This window comes from Vigna radiata, chromosome 11 (genome assembly GCF_000741045.1).
Source record: "Vigna radiata var. radiata cultivar VC1973A chromosome 11, Vradiata_ver6, whole genome shotgun sequence".
Lineage (NCBI taxonomy): Eukaryota > Viridiplantae > Streptophyta > Magnoliopsida > Fabales > Fabaceae > Vigna > Vigna radiata.
In genome coordinates, this window is record NC_028361.1 from 6,627,354 (window position 1) to 6,644,859 (window position 17,506).

A 17,506-nucleotide genomic window follows, 5' to 3' on the forward strand; every position below is an offset into this window, starting at 1 on the left:
ATATCTGATGAAGACATAAAGTTATAACCACTTTGTAAGTTTCTCTTAAATGTCATAAAAATTAAGTGCCTAACTAAAGGACTATTTGTGGCTTTCTTCTGTTACACTCTTCTCTCTTTTTATCTCATATTTTAGTTTATTTTAAAATTTTGAAGTATTAAGAATTTCTTTTATAGGTATATCCTTATCTTATGCATAGTGTGACTATATGACCATTTTTTATGAACAACAAGCTTTTAAGTCTCATACGGTTAGAGATGGTAAAAAAATTCGCGGACACAGGTATCTGCGGATAAAATGGTGAATAGTTATTATAAAATGGTATCTTATTTACTATCCCCAGGTAACGGGTGACAAGTATTTTAATACTTGTTTCTAAATGGATCGGGTACGGGTAATATATTATTCGACTTACGGGCGTTATCCGCAAAAAATGATAAAAAAAATTAATTTATATATTTTTAATTAAATTTAATTAAAAATAAAATAAAATTATATTTTATTAAGTTAAATTCAAATGAAATAAATTTTTAATTTAATTTATATTATATATATATATATATATATATTGTAATTTTATTTAAATTTTATTTTAAAATGTATAAATATATATTTTTTTATTTTTTTCAAGTATCCACGGATTTTAAAATATTGTGAATAGCGAGTCGGGTACATTTTTATCCAGCGAGTAGAAATTATTTGTGCTCGACCCAATCCGTTGTCATTCCTAAAACCGGCCATTGACCTTAACTTAATTCACTATTAATCGGATCATAATTAGATTAATACTAATTATAAATTCATCTCAAAATCTATAAATATAAATTTGAAATTAAAATAACTATTACTTTTTACAGAATATTTATTGTTAATATTTTTAAATAAACATTAACTTTAGTATTAAAGTGTTTTCTATGTATTATATCTCAGTCGGTATAAAAAATACTAGTCACAAAACTTTAACATAAGCTTTGGAAATTGAAAATCGTTTGGAGGTTGGAAACTCTTTGTAAAAACGAGTTAATGTCGATCCCATCAATCAAAACACTTTATAATTATTGTTTTATTTATTTTGTGAGAATATTGTTAACATTATTTTGTCATAATGATTATTGTGTTTTAAATTACATGGTGTATTTTTTATAATTCGAAGATGTGGTGTAAAGACGATAGGTTAATCCAAGTTGACGACAGTTCAACGATCCAAAACTTTGATAAATTGAATATCAAGAAACCTAAATAATTAAAAAAAATAAATCCGTGTACGCTATAATTAATACAGAATTATCTTGAATAAATAATTATGTATTCTGTCAAAACAAAAAGAAGAGAGAATCTCTTTCCATGAAGCGAAGACGCTTTTCTCCCGTGACTAAAAATTAGGCTATACCATGTAGTTTTGCCTGCCAACAACATCTTAATTTGTCTCTTGTGAAAGACTATGGTCGTAGAGATGGCAAAAGTAGTTGTATTCCCAGGTATTCCTAATAGAATATGTGGTTGTTATATTTAAGTATTTATTATTTGTAAGTTAGTGATATCGATTTATAAAAAGATCAAGAGAAAATATCATATTATTTATATTTGTGAATATTTATTATTAAAAATAAAATTTAATTTATATTTTATTAAGTTAAATTTAATTAAAATTAAAATTAATTTATATTTTATTAAGTTAAATTTAATTAAAATTAAAATTAAATCATATTTTATTAAATTAAATTTAATTAGAATTAAATTTTAAATTATATTTATTTTAATTTATATTTTATATTTTATATTTTATTTTTTCAAAAGAATTATTTATATTTTATTTTAAAAAATTATAAAATATTTTGTTTTTAAATATTTATAAATACTCATAACTTTTATATTTAAAATATTTATAGATGTTTTTTAAATGAATATTTGAATAAAATATATATAGATATTTTTTAAATGAATATTTAAATAAAGGATGAGTTTTTTTATTATAGATCAAATAAAAAATAAGTAATTTTCTGATCTACTTATTGTTATTCCTAGTAATTGAATCATGATAATTATTAAACACCACAAGGTGAGAACATGGGAAGAAGTTTCTCTATGATCATTTAAGAAAAATAATATGGAATAAAAACTGAAAATAATTTTTATACACATACGTATAATTTTAATTTTTAATAAAATTAGGATAATAATACTTTGATAATATTTTAATCTCATCTACTTATCATTTTGAGATTAATCCAAAACTTTTTCACAATTAATAATAATAATTATAAACACCTTAAACACTATGAATCAATAAGAGAATAAACTAATCACATAAGAACAGATAAATGGTTTAAAACATTCTAAAAAATATTATTAAATCCATAAAATTATATAATAACACGTGTAAAGATGAGGTAATACAAAAACATCCCTACCTTCCATATTTTGAGATAAAACCCACGTAAAGCACTTATATGTGCTGATCTGATGTGGATGTAATGTAACGGTTCACGTGTAGGCCACCATACAAATAGCAGCATATATAATTACAATTATTTTCCCTTTAAAAAAAAATCTCATTACCAAGTTTTCTTAAACAAATATTTTATATTTAGTTTAGTTTTGAAATCTCCCCCAATCGATGTGAATTGTTTTAAGTTTAACATAGAATATGCAATTATAATAAATATTAAGTGTTTCAGGTGGAAAGCCCAAGATACTACTTTGACCTTCCCGAAACGATGGCAATGCAAACTTTTTTGATCTGACAAAGTGTTTAAGGATTTTTACTCTTTTACCCGAACGGCTGCAACCTGCAAGTTAGCACTCCGACGCCCAAGTTAGCAGGATAACAGCAATAATACAGTAGTAATGAGTAAAAATTCAACCCTTTTACCTGACTTCTTACCCTCCTATTTATAGGTGTTTGAGTTTGGATATGGGCTCTAACCGTCTGTGCGTAGTGGCCCATGATCCCATAAAATTCGCCTCTCAGCGTAACCACTGGCAACGTGTCCTAATATCTCGCCGAGACTTTCGCCCTTATCTCTGCTTATCTACACATCACCACTATGCCAACTCAATCTCTTGTACCCCGATCACATCGTCGGCATGCCCGACCATCCCAACCTATTCGATATAAATGAGCATTTGCTTACTTCCTTAATGCACCCGATCACACCACCGGTGTGCCCGATCATCCCAACGTATCCGGTTCCCCTATCATACATTAAGTTTGCTCAGTAAACTTATTTTCCTTCATCATTACAAATGACTTAAAAAGAATATTAAAATAATTGATATCTTAATAACTGTATTTGTTTAACATTTTTTATAAACGCATATATACCAGATTGGTTTGTTTTAAATATTTTTTAAAATAAATTCAAACATTTTAATAAATAATATACATGTGTCCTATTATAAAAAAATTATTAAAAAAATTTTTTAAAATATCATTATCCATCTCGATAACCTTATTTGACTTTTTAAGTACCAAAGAACGATAAAACTTTTACAGTATCATAGACAATAAATTATTCATTAAATATTACATCAACAAAATAATATTATTAAAGGTTTAGGCCATTGTGCCATATAAAAAAATTGCAAACATAACATTGTGGGGAAATATATCGCAGTAGAAAAACACTTTAATTGCATTTTAATCAGTGTCAAGTTAGACAAAATTGTTGTTGTTGGGTGAGAGGATATACAAAATTAAATTTAAACAAAACCGCTCTTCACTTTATTTTTTTGGCGATCATTCTCCTTCAAACACAATCTCAAATTAAAATAATTAATAGATAATAAAATATATTTCTATTGTTTTAACTGAATATAGTTACAAATTAAAATGAGTATAATATTTTAATAAATCTTCTTGTTATATTAAGAGGTGAATTTTATTTTTTAAATTTTAAAAAAAATTATAATATACAAATTGTACTTACTTTTATTTATATATAATATATAAATTGAGTTTATTTTCGGACTTTCAACATGTTAAACAATTTATTATTAAAAAAATTACGAAAAAACGCAAGTGTTAATTATATTAATTAGACAGTGTTTTAAAATTTAAAGGAGATATAGGTTACAATAATAAAGTAATTCAACTTTGAAGAAATCTACATTGATTATTTAAACCATCAATTTATATTCATCAATGTAGTAGTTTATCTTTCAACCACGTTTAATAAAAAACGGTTTATCAATTACATATATTGTGAGACTTGCTTTTGGTTAAGAGAGAATAAAATAAAATATTTTAACTGTGATTATGAAGTTTTGAAACATGCTTTTACTATAATTTTTGAATTGTCTTTTAAAAATATAGTATATTAATGGTAATTTAGGTAAGTTAGGAGTTGCAGATTAAATAAATTAAATAAATATTAATGAAACGAATGTTGTATTAAGAAAAAGACTATATATCTAATTCCTTAAGAATTTGAATTGAAAAAAAAGTGTCATATAGATTCATATTTCTCAAGTTAAGTATGAACTCTTTCATTAAGGGTTTAAAACAATTATGAAAGATAAATAAATTAAAGTATAAAATCAAAAGTTTTACATTAAAAATCATGTCTAAGTTTGATATAACTTTCTCTCATAAACAAATATGTGAAATTGGTTAGTAAATATTTGTGTAATAAATTAAATATTGTACCCTATAGACCGTCCGATTAACATATTATTAAAAACGATCCGTCGATTGATTCTTTAGAACTTATAAAATAACATAGACTAATTGGTTGTTAACCTTATTGGTGATCGGACGATCACCCTTCACATTAAGGATACCACAAACTCAATATAATTAATAAGGTAAAACATATTTATGAGACATTGAGTTGTAATTAGAATCCACTTTAAAATCTATAAAATACAGAGATAAAATAAGAAAGTAGGTGATAACATTTATTAAACATTTGATACTTAAATCTGATAATCCATTTTTATAACTAAAATTGACTTAAGCTTTTAAGTGTCTTTCATAAATATCCACTACTGATTTAAAGAGAGAAAAAACCATAAAATAATGTAAAAGAAACAATAAAATGAATGGAGAGAAACAACAAAATATGAAAAAAATATATGAAAGAGTAGTTATTAATCTTATAATCCAAAACAAATAACTTGTTTTTTATATATAAATATATAAGTTTGAGACTAAGAGAGAAAAAACAATACAAGTTTACACATAATTCTATTGGAAATTACTACCACCCTATTATATTATATATTTCCTATTGTCATTATTTATTTTGTTATATTTTTTTTTTCTTATTAAAGAATAATTGATTAGTAACAATGTTTTTATCATTTAGCGACATTGGTATTAGAAACAATTCTCATTATAGATAATCCACTTAACAATGTCAACCATGACATCAAAAGGATGAAAAGTATATGTTATAGAGCACGATGAAAGATCCATGTATATCCATGGAACATAACAGAGCACGGTGGAGTAGGGAGGAAACATAAATAAATAATAATAGTAATTTATGAAAAGTAAAATTATAATAAATAAATAATTAATGAGGAGGTCTTAACCGTTATAAAATTAAATTTGAGTTATTAATATTTATTAGGTTATATAAAAGCAGTATGGCAGCATCTGTAATTGGTTACAATTTAGAAGCATGAAGTTGGGAACAGCGAGACATAAAGGAGTGGAGACCACGTGCACCTCACTACATGGTTTCTGTGTCATCCTCTTTTACCTTGCACTTAATATCAACGAATTTTCGTTCACCGTTCCAATGCAGATAGTAGTTCTCGTAAATTTAACTTTTAAATTTATTTTCACTTATTTTCAAATTTATTTAAATAAATTGAAAAAAAAATTACATTCAAATAATTTCAAATCCTTTTAATTATTCTTTTTTAAATCTACTCAAATAAAAAAAAAAGACTTAAATCACGTTATTAACCTTTTTTTTTCTTTCTTTTTCAACCTCCTAACTTCTAATCTAACAAACCAACCATATTTCTTTCAACATCTAAGAGATCTTTTTCTTCCTCAAAAAGATTAATTTTTTTTTTATTCTCTTTAGTTCTTACATCTTAAAAAAAATTAAAAATATAGATACATAACTTTTATTTTTACCAAAAACATATAAAATAATAAAGAATTCTAATTGTCCCCTACATTATAGAGGGGACCGTGACAATCAGTGATAGTTACAAGTAATAGTATGAAAGATGTGTTAACAAGTAACATGGTGAACGAAATAAAATGATATTTACATGTTAATAAATAAATTTAATAATATATACTTAATAAAAAATAAAATCTTATATTTTTAATAAACACCCAAATTATAAAAACAAAATTAGGTCGTAATCAAGTCTAAAAGATATATTACCATACTTATTGTAGGATTGTAGAATCTTTTAACATAATTTATATTACTTAAATTTTGTATCCCTACCTAAGCTAGGTCCTATTAAACTTTGGTAAAGTGGTTTCATTTGTTGGCAAATTCAGACTGCAACTGTTCATGCACATTACTTCAACTACTTAACGGTGCCAGCTGGCACGCCAATAAATAACTCTTACATTCCCTACTCTTACTGGAAAGGTCAGTCTGCTGTGTCACGCCGTTACAGTTTTGCGGTCCGTGAAACCGAGAGTGGCATTGTCGTAATAACAGGTTCAGACGGAGGGCACTTTGATTGTGTGGGGGTGGCATCACATGCGGTCAAGCTTCACACTGCACAAAACAGCACCGAATGGAAACTGTGAACGATAAGAGGAGAGAAGCAGAGAGAGACAAAGAGTGATTCAGAAGGGCGAGCGTTACTTCGCCCAAAGCAATGCCTGTCATCACCTGAATTCTACCTTCCTTTTTCCTCTCTTCTCTTTCTTGTAGGTAACGCTCTTCACCGGTCAATGTTAATGAAAACAGTAACCATTTTCGCTGCATTGCGTCTGATTGATGCATTCCCTGAAATGAAAATGTGTAATCATGCATTCTAACACGGTTTTCAGCTCGGTTATTTTATTTCTCTCTTCTTTTAAATGTTAATCAATACATAAATTGATTGAACTGGATTTGGACGTGCTTACTATTTTAATTACATGTTTCGGCGCTGGAATGTAGTGATCTTGTCTCATGTTTCTTCTGCGTCAAGATTTTTTTTTTGTTTATTTGTTTTCCTGAATGACTTAATTGTATTTGTCATTTATTTTGTCCAGTGTGTTGTTTCTGAACAGTCGAGATCTCAAAGGCAATGCTATTTCTGAGGAACACCTTCTGTGGAGTGCTTGATCCCGCCTGAAACATTTTGTTATTGATCATTTTCTGTTTTGCTTCGCCTTCGCCTTTTGTTGTGGGACTGGGTGAGTGGAACAGCCAATTTTATTATTTGTTAAAGGTATATTCTCTTACAAGGAATAAATAATTTTTGTGCATGTTTTTTTTTTTTAATAATGAATATTTATCCTAATTTTTTAATAATCACTGATATAACTTGTTCCATTTTTTATATTATTTTTAAGAATTTATTCCGATTTTCATGATGAAATTAAGGATTGAATTGCATTTTGGAATGGGTGTTTGGAGCTGATGTGACTGGGTCTTAGGTTGACTTGCAGAGAGCATGGCGTCATGGGATCAAATGGGGGAACTTGCGAATGTGGCACAGTTGACTGGGGTGGACGCTGTCAAGCTGATTGGGATGATCGTGCGAGCTGCAAGCACTGCACGGATGCATAAGAAGAACTGTAGACAGTTTGCACAGCATCTGAAGTTGATTGGAAATTTGCTGGAGCAGCTCAAGATCTCGGAGCTGAAGAGGTACCCAGAAACTAGGGAGCCTCTGGAGCAGTTGGAAGATGCCCTCAGAAGGTCTTATATATTGGTCAATAGTTGTCAGGACCGTAGCTACCTCTATTTGCTGGCTATGGGCTGGAACATTGTTTATCAGTTCAGGAAGGCTCAGAATGAAATCGATAGATACCTGCGTCTTGTTCCTCTCATTACTCTTGTGGACAATGCTAGAGTCAGGGTATCTGCTATTTTTTTGTTGTGTTCGATTATATGCTACTCTAGCGGTGAATGGTCTTTTTATTGTTGATCACTCCTAAATTAATATTTACTTAAATTCTCTTGTTGAAAGTCATATCAAGATTCACACTTTAAGACATTCTTATACAGAAAAGGACCCTGTTTCTTCATTACATGTATCCACGCAATTATGTCCCCTGATGCTGTGTCGTACTATTTGGTACGAGGATAACAAAGCATTTATTGTAAATTATGGTTCAACTCATAGTCTGGTTCCTGCTTTATTGTGATCCTGTCAATAGAGTCAAGCATTACTTTTGCTTTTACCTTAGTTTTCAATCAGCACCAGCACCACTATAAAATAAGGCACTAGCCCAAGTTGTAAAGCATCAACCAATTAATCAAATCCCTGTTTCTCTTCTCAGTTTGTGAGTGTGTATGTATGTATGTATGTGTATGCATGAGTGGCTGTGGTGAAAACATTTTATTTATGGATTTTGCGAATCTCAATATTTATGAGCATTATGAACTGCTCTGTCAATGTAATGGTAGCATATGCTATTGTAAATTTGGTCTGAAAATATGATTAACAATCTCTTACTTCTCTCATTCTCTGAAATATTCAGGAGAGACTTGAAGTTATTGAGATGGATCAACGTGAATACACATTGGATGATGATGACCAAAAGGCACAGACAGTTATTTTTAAACCAGAGCCTGACATCGATGACACTGCTGTGTTGAAAAAAACACTATCCTGTTCTTATCCCAACTGTTCTTTCACCGAAGCGCTTAAAAAAGAAAATGAAAAGCTTAAATTAGAGCTACAGCGGTCACAAGCAAATTTAGATATGAATCAGTGTCAAGTTATTCAACGTTTACTAGATGTCACAGAAGTCGCAGCTTATTCTGTTCCAGAGAAGTGTTCACCAGAGAAAAATCACAAGAAAGAGGAATACAATTATTCTAAAGACCACAGTGACAATGAGCATTCATCTGATGAAAAACACCATGCAAAAGTTAATAAGCATTCACAATCAAGGTTATTCATTTCTCTCTTCCTAGACTTCAATGTGCTCAGTCAGGATAGCTAGTTTACCAAAAGTCACAATATTTATGTAAATTTTGAACCTTACCCCTCTGTTATCTAGGAAGTCAATTTAGTTTTGACTACTCTAAAAGTTTCTGCTTCGTCCATTCCATCCCTTTATTCGAGTCACATGCTGTCAAAAGTAGCTATTTTTAATAATTTGGATGTCTTTACCTTTTTTATTACTAACTCATATTGATGCCAAACAGATATTCAGTTGCGCAAAAGGATCTAGTATCAGCTGGGGCTTCATATCAGGAAGAAGATTGGCACACCGATTTACTTGCTTGCTGTTCTGAGCCTTCACTCTGTATGTTCCCTCTTGTTTGATTTTTTTTAGGTTCTGTTTACCATTTACTCATCTGAGGTTTATTACCTGCATATTACTGTTCCCTGTTTTTGTAGCCTTATCAACGAATGGTAATGCCTTTACTTGTTCATTTTCAATATGTCAGCGCCACTAATTTATTAGTCTGTAACCCTTTATCATGCATGATGCTACAAAATCCCAGCACAAATCCGTGTTCCTTTTGTCATCAAATTGAGGTTAATTTTTCAAACTTTTTAAACTATTGTACATTCAGCATGGCTCTATTGAGGTAAAATGATTCGGTGGTCCCCCTTCCTTTGTTTGGGATCTACTCAGTGAAATACATGTTTAATTTAACTTTGACATTCTTTCTCTTTCACTAAATTTTAATTCCCTCAAGTTACACTAATTGGAATGTGGTTTTGCATGATATGCTGCTCAACACTAATTGGATGAAATAGACAGCTGCATGAGAATTAGAAAATAGGATATATAAGACTGAAGATTAAGACAAAAATTACCGTATAGTTATAAGCATGTTAGTGTTTTATACAATTGAGTATTGGGTGGTAAAAGTCTAACAACAGAATAGGCTCGATGTAGCATAGAAGAAAATTTGGGTTTAATCAGTGCCCACACTAGACAAGATAGGACTTAGAATGAATGAAATAGATGGATATTGGGGTCATACCTACTCAAGAAAAAATGGTAGAAGCTTCTCTTTGGTTGTTTGGACTTGTGTCGGTATGTCTTGAAGAAGCATCAATTAGGATAATAGATTAGATAGAGGTTACACTATCTCTTGTTAGAGTAACCATTAAGAAAGTTTTGGAGGTCAATGGTTTGTCAAGGAATAGCCTCATAGAGCTTTGAAAGTCCCTTATGTTTTGATCGAATAGAAATTATAGTAAGAACTGGACATCGGTCCTTTAAATGAAAAAGAACAAACAAACATGGAAATAGTGTACATAAAAATAATTTAGCGCAAGAGAGCATCCAATACCTGTATACTTCCAATTCCTAATAACAATTATAATATTTGCACTGCAGGTATGAAGACATTCTTCTATCCTTGTGGAACATTTTCAAAGATTGCTTCTGTTGCAAGGAACAGGCCCATATGTAAGTTAGCCATGATATAATGTGTTACTATTAAAGAGATCATGAATCTTTCTTATGGGCCTTTAATAGCTGAAGTCTTGTGTACAATTTCTTTTGTTGTGGAGACTGGGGGTGATAAAGACTCAGACCACCCAGGCCCATGCAGACCCACTATCTGGAAAGGCCTTAATTTTAATAGGAAATTAATTTTAATAAATTTAAAGTTAAATAAATGTTTTAAGAGACAGCCTTTGTAGTATTATCGGTGACATCGTGTGCCACATAATCCTATATTCATCTAATTTGACATATAATAAAGACATGCTTTTATGTAATTGAGAACTTTTCCATAAGTTAAAAGTTAATGCTATTACAAAACTTTCTCTTTGCTTGTTATTCTTACCTTCAATCTGGTTGGTTTGAAATACTTTGAACATTATTGAGGCTTTGTTACTGTGATTTCAGCTTCTTCTTCTTCTTCTTTCAGCCTCTGCAGAAGCATGTAATGATTTGATGGCATATTCATTAATTTTGTCTTGTTGTTGCTATACTTGCTGCGTAAGGAGGAGGCTTCGGAAGATGTTGAACATCACAGTAATGCTTCCTTCCTTCTCTGAATAAATATGACATCTCATTTCCTCTTCTTTGGTACAACTAGTGTTTGGCATTTTTGGATATCGTAAGCTTTTAAGATACACATTGCATGTGATGCTTTCTTTGGCATCATTATTAATTGTAAAATGTATTCTTATTCCACTGGATATGTTCCATATTGCCCATCTATTGTTTTAAGCATGGTCATAGCACTCGGTATTATTAATCCATGTTTATTCAATTTGTGCCAACTCTTATTATTCAAAGTAGGTTCTGTTCATCCAATTTCCAAATCGAGTTAAAAATACAGATGTGTTTGAGCACTGGAATTAGTATGATGCATACACATTTGTTGGTTTCTTTGAATATTTTTTACCCACAGCTACTTTCTATGCTAGGGGGGCTTTATCGATGATTTCCTCTCTCATTTGATGTGTTGCTGCTGTGCCCTTGTGCAAGAATGGAGAGAAGTGGAGATCCGTGGGATCATTGGTATGTCCTCTTAATTCCTCAAATTGCTTCAATATATAATATTGGGAACTTCATCTTGTTCAGAGTGCCAATTCACCTAGTAGGTGTCATTTTCGTCTTTCATTCTCAGCAAAACCTGTTGAATTTGGATCTGGCTTATTATCAATTTCTCTCTACTACCTCATTTTCTGATCACTGCATGCATACGAAATGTTTGATGTTTAACCATTTTGCAGGTCCTGATAAGACCAAAACAAGCCCTCCACCATCTCAGTACATGGAATCTTAACTAAGAAACTAAATCATCATTGGTTTGTTAGCGAATTCAAGATGACTTGAAGACCATGGTAAAGTAGAGGCTATCTGTATTAGAATTTTCACAGGAAGGCAGGAATTATGTATTTTTATTCTCACCGCACCTGGCCTCGTTTAAACTATGTATAGTGACTTTATTTCATTGTTCTTGAGAAAAGTTGTTTCTAGATATAGTTGATGCTGTATCATAAACCTATTTTCCCCCCTGGTTTAATATAGTCCGAGTTAATTTATTGGCATGTTTTGTCATGCATACAACTGAAACCTTTCATCTATTTACGTCATTACTCATTTGATTAGCTAACCCTAGTTTTTGTTGATATCGATTATTATTTGCTTGATACATTAACGAAAAATCAAGTTGAATGCAGCCTTGACATATTTATTCATTTGTTCTGTTCCATATTTATTCATTTGTACTTGGATCATTTTATTCTGCACCAATCCAAAAAGTTACTAATTTTCATTTGGTCAATTTGAGAAGTTTACATTCTGGTCAATCCTAAAAGGTGTAATGGGTATAGGAGGAGATTAGTACATGCACGAAGTTATTAATTCTAAGATTATACATATCAATCACTATTATGAGAAATAAAACTAATATTAAGTTTGATTTAAAATTTATTTTAAAAAAAATTCTTTATTTTTTATTAAAGGAATGACAAAGGATGCAGTATAAGAAAAAATTCAATAAGAATTTAATAGACCCATACCAAAGACGAAAAGAATAAACAATTTGAGAAAATAAAAACCTTTACAATTTTGATAGAATAGAATATAAATAGTACGCAGACTAAATTAATCAAAATAAAAGTGAAACTTAACAGAAAGATGTTATAGATTATAAAGTTGAACATGTTTAGTTATAACGATAAATATATAAAGATGATATGTAGAATTTATAGCAACCTTAAAAAAAAAATATATGTTCATACATATTCATTATCTTTAAATCTACACACACCACTGAATTTGAAAAAAAAAGTTGACCGATGTCTTGTCTAATAGAAAAAAAAAAAAAAGACGAAAGTAAACAATTTTTTAAGAACCTTAATTAAAAAAAAAAACTATAATCATGATAAAAAAATTTCACTAATTAATGTATGAATTCATTAGTTTTTTTTCCCCTGCTAAAATAAAACAATATATTGTTGTTTTATGAAGATATGACACTATGAGCAACACCAACACAAATCTAAATCTAAAAGATTTTTTTTATTCGAGATTATCTTAGAAACTTATTTTATGAAAGTATAAGAATCTTACAAGTAAATCATGTAAAAGAAAAGTTAAAAAACTTACCGTATTGAAATCTTTTTCGTTATCATTGGCTAATGTAATTATAAATTACTTTTCATACGTATTAATTCTAAAATATATTATGTTCTTCAATTGTGTAATTTAATATTGATTCATTACAAAAAATATATTATCTTATAAACAAAGTAAATATTTTTCATAATTCAATTTCAATGTATCACAATTCCACAAATTTATATATGCCAAAGGGTTTGTTGGAATTATTAACGCATATCTAAACAATTGTAATTAAACTAACTATATCTCTTTTTGTAAATCTAAGAAAAGTTCGTGATATAACAAGAACTGTACAAAAGTCACTTACACCAGAGATGTAAAAGTTACAAGGGCTATTTTGAAAACTAAAATTCGAAATACTAAAAACTTATTTTTTTGTTACATAAATCATCATTATTGTCATTTTCATATCTTGATTAATTTATTTGATATTTCATTTATAAAAGTATATTTGAATTTTTTTTAAAGTAAGTTAAATACATTATAGATCAAACATATCAAGTTAAATTTATATTTTCATGTTTATCATCTCAATATATTTGAAATTTTATCAATTGAAAGATCCTCCCACCATTCTAAGTAATTAATAGAAGTTATTTCAACTAAATTTCTTTATGTTTTTAATAAAATGTTATGTGGAAGAAGAAAATATTGAAAAATAATTCATAAGTCAATATTCATGCATTGATATTATTTATACATATAATTACACCTGTCTAATAATATATATTAAACGAGTTTGTTTGTAAATATATTGGATGAATATGTTAATATCTATGAGACGATTTTATCCTTTATTTAATTAGGCAAGTTTTGTAATATACATTGCACAAGTTTGTCCATGTACTAATTATACAAGTATAACCATGCGTATTCAACAAATATATCCATATACTAACTAGTTGAGTCTAACAATATATACTGAATGAGTTTTTCAATCCGTTAATTAGACGAATTTAAGAATATACATTGGATAAATATGTTCATATACTAATTAGTTGAGTTTAACAATATATATTTTGTAAATTCTTTAATTAGACAAGTCTAACAATTCACATTACATCAATCTATTCATATACTAATTCATATACTAATTAGCTGAGTTTAACAATATATTGAATGAGTTTGTAAATCCGTTAATTGGATGGATCAAACAATACACATTGGACAAATGTGTTCATATACTAATTAGTTGAGTTTAACAACATATATTGAATGAGTTTGTAAATTTGTTAATTAAACAAATCTAACCATTTACATTACATTAGTCTATTTATACATTGATTTATATTTTTAGCCAGCCAACTCTAGATATTTATATATATCCTGGATACTTTTAAAGAGTCTATTCTATATTTACATATGTTTTAGGTTTAATACCTATTTTGGCCTTCGATTTGTAGGGTGTGTTCAAAGTTGTCATTCCTTTTTTCAAAAGTTCACAGATGTCCTATATTTTACAAAATAGTTTAAGTTGATCTTTTTTGCTTACTGCCTTAAAAAACTAATGGCATAGTTGCTCTATGCCAAAATTAAATGACATGTCCAACTAGTCTAATTAGTTACCAAGTTCAGCCAATAAGAGACTGCCACATGGCAGTCATTTTTCCACTCAAAAGCTTTATCACACTTCTTCATCTTCTTCAACCATTGTAATCATCATTATAACACATGAATGTTTCAACATTTGTAACTTGCAACTCTAATTTTATTATTCAGACAGGGATATGCAATGAAAGGAAAGGAAATCAGAAATTTAAATTCTCACATCATGGTTGATAGCCGAAATCAGAAATTTAAATTCTCACATCATGGTTGATAGCCAAAAGAGTTACTAGTCCTTTTAATGAGGAAAACTTTGAACTTGAAATCAACATGACTAAGTTTGCATCCTACAACGCAACATGACTTCAGCAACCTCTTTGGATATTCTCCAATTGTTACAATCCCACACATTTAATCTCAAATCTTTTCGCAAGTGAGCAAGGTCAAACAAGTATACACTCTTCGTAAACATATTCTTTGTAAAAGCATCTTCATTGAATTGATGTTGCGTTCTGAAACCCTAATCCCTAATTGCACGTTTCTTCAGAAATAATTTAACCTATTTTTATTTATGTTTATTCAATTTTGTTTTACTGAGATAAAAAACCTCATTATCTTCCAATCCCAGTGTCTCACCCTTGTCGTAAACCAACATCGCCGCCGCCCCATGCCCTCCCCTCTCTCCACTACTGCGTTGTGCCCCATCTCCCCGCCTTTTCGCACTGAAAACAAACAAACAGTTTAGAAATACGATGCAGGGCGACAAATCCCACCGGGGGCTTCGGGGGGTTGAAGTCAATGTCTTCCAATGGGTTGACGTTAGGGATGACAACGGGTCAGATTGGGCACGGATAGTGCTTATCTGCAACCTGACCCGCCGGATGAAAATGTACTCGCCACCCGACCCGCTACCCGCCGGGTACCCGTTTAAAAAATACTCGCGGGTATTTTAAAACCCGTGGGTACCCACAGATACCCGCAAAAATTGAAAAAAATAAAATAAAATAAAATTTAAATAAAATTACAATATATATATATATATATATATAATATAATATAAATTAAATTAAATATAAATTAAAATTTAATTTTAATTAATTTTAACCTAATAAAATATAATTTTATTTTATTTTTAATTAAATTTAATTAAAAAATATATAGATTAATTTTTTTATTATTTTTTGCGGGTAGCGGGTAACCGCGAGTCAAGTAGAATACTACCTGTACCCAACCTGTTTAGAAGCGGGCATTAACATACCTGCTACCCGTTACTCGTGGGTAGTAAATATCTGCGGGTAGTAACTATCCGCTGCGGGTTTTACCCGTGGATACCCGTGCTCATGGATTTTTTTGTCATCCCTAATTGATGTTGTCGAAGAAGAAGGTGTCGATGTGATCAGAGGGTTTATTTGGCGTAGAGGAGGGAGGGGTGGTGTTGGGGTTTGATGAAGAGAAGGGAGAGGGTGTGTGCCGAAGGGAGGAAAGAGAAGTATGAAGGATAAACCGAGAATGATACGTAATAATAAACTGTACAACTCATTCAGGTTTCGCTCTGTTGTTAGTCTTTTTAACACTGTAAACAAAAATGACTAACATGCATTGTTTTTACGAAAAATAGGATGTTGGTAAAGTTTGAAAAAGAAAACGACAATTTTAAACATACTACAAATCAAGGGAACAAAATAGATATTAAACCTATGTTTTATTTTTTATAATTTTACAAAATTTACTATTTATATTTTTTATAGATATATTGGCTTTCTAAATCTATAAATTATTTTTAAAGTTAATTATATTCAAAACTCAATTATAATTTTAATGACAATTATATTTTTTTTCCCTCAATATCTGATTATCTCTTAATAAACACACAAATAAACTAGTTCGTGTAAAAAAAATTGAATAATATATTAAAAATCCAAGTGAGTTATTTGTCTTTTCATCTCAATAAGAGAAAGGTTCGGATTCATAAAAATTTCAATTTTTATAATATATTTATTTATTTGAAAAAATTAATTGCCACGTCATGATCAATTCATATAATGGTCTCGTTGACACGTGTCAATGTATATATTTTAAAAAAAATCACGATTTGATATTAACGTCAATTTTAACAGATTAGATTGATTTTTTTTTAAATTAAATGGAAAAATTAAATTAAAAAGCAATATACGAACTAAAATAAACTAAACCAACCAATTAAAAGATTAAATCTATATATTATAATAATTAAATAAATACGAGAATATCTTTTTTTTCCTCAAAATTTTGTAAATGAAAGAATGGTGAAATACAACAACTATTCGATCAGCTTTATTTAAATAATGGAATATTTTAGATTTTGTTTAAGCAAATGCAATTCGATTATACTTAGAATTATTCATGCCTTATTAAAAGTAATATAACCCTTGTGGCTTCTAAGGTAAGCTAAAACAAAATAAAAAGCAAGAAATAAAAACTATGGCCAAAATAAACAAGCATCTCCGTATAAAGTGAAAAATCAATAACTCAACAATTTATTGGCAATATAAAGTAGAAATAAAAAAAATATGAAAATAATTTATCAAATAAATTTTACTTCATATTTATTAAGAATATTGTTTGAGTTAAGAAATAATTTATTTTTATATGATTCTTGTACAAAAGATCGCAATAATTTCACATACATAGATAAAAGATCGCAATAAATGCTTACTAAAAATACTTTTTAAACAGTTTAAACAAACTAACCCCTTAATATTTTATAATGTCAATCCACAAAATTAT

General features: G+C 29.1%; 1 protein-coding gene across 7 annotated transcripts; it reads left to right on the forward strand.

The window, feature by feature from the left end:
- Positions 1–6,659: 6,659 nt before the first annotated feature.
- Positions 6,660–12,111, forward strand: LOC106777996 (protein MID1-COMPLEMENTING ACTIVITY 1). 7 transcript variants are annotated; one of them, XM_014665868.2, is made up of 9 exons: positions 6,660–6,860; positions 7,187–7,330; positions 7,574–7,998; positions 8,624–9,039; positions 9,297–9,397; positions 10,448–10,519; positions 10,986–11,092; positions 11,491–11,584; positions 11,800–12,111. In XM_014665868.2, exons 3-9 carry the CDS (start codon positions 7,591–7,593, stop codon positions 11,850–11,852), a joined length of 1,251 nt encoding a protein of 416 aa, XP_014521354.1. In that variant the 5' UTR covers positions 6,660–6,860; positions 7,187–7,330; positions 7,574–7,590; the 3' UTR covers positions 11,853–12,111. The 7 variants fall into 7 exon arrangements, with proteins under 7 accessions (XP_014521354.1, XP_014521355.1, XP_014521351.1 ...); XM_014665869.2 differs by having other exon boundaries at positions 7,586–7,998; XM_014665865.2 differs by having other exon boundaries at positions 6,661–6,860; positions 7,187–7,365.
- Positions 12,112–17,506: the final 5,395 nt, after the last annotated feature.

Bases quoted from the DNA above. Each gene is read 5' to 3' on its own strand.
- LOC106777996 (XM_014665868.2), top strand. From the start codon at position 7,591: ATGGCGTCATGGGATCAAATGGGGGAACTTGCGAATGTGGCACAGTTG. The intron at 9,040-9,296 runs GTTATTCATTTC...GATGCCAAACAG, and splicing joins AATAAGCATTCACAATCAAG to ATATTCAGTTGCGCAAAAGG. The intron at 11,585-11,799 runs GTATGTCCTCTT...ACCATTTTGCAG, and splicing joins GGAGATCCGTGGGATCATTG to GTCCTGATAAGACCAAAACA.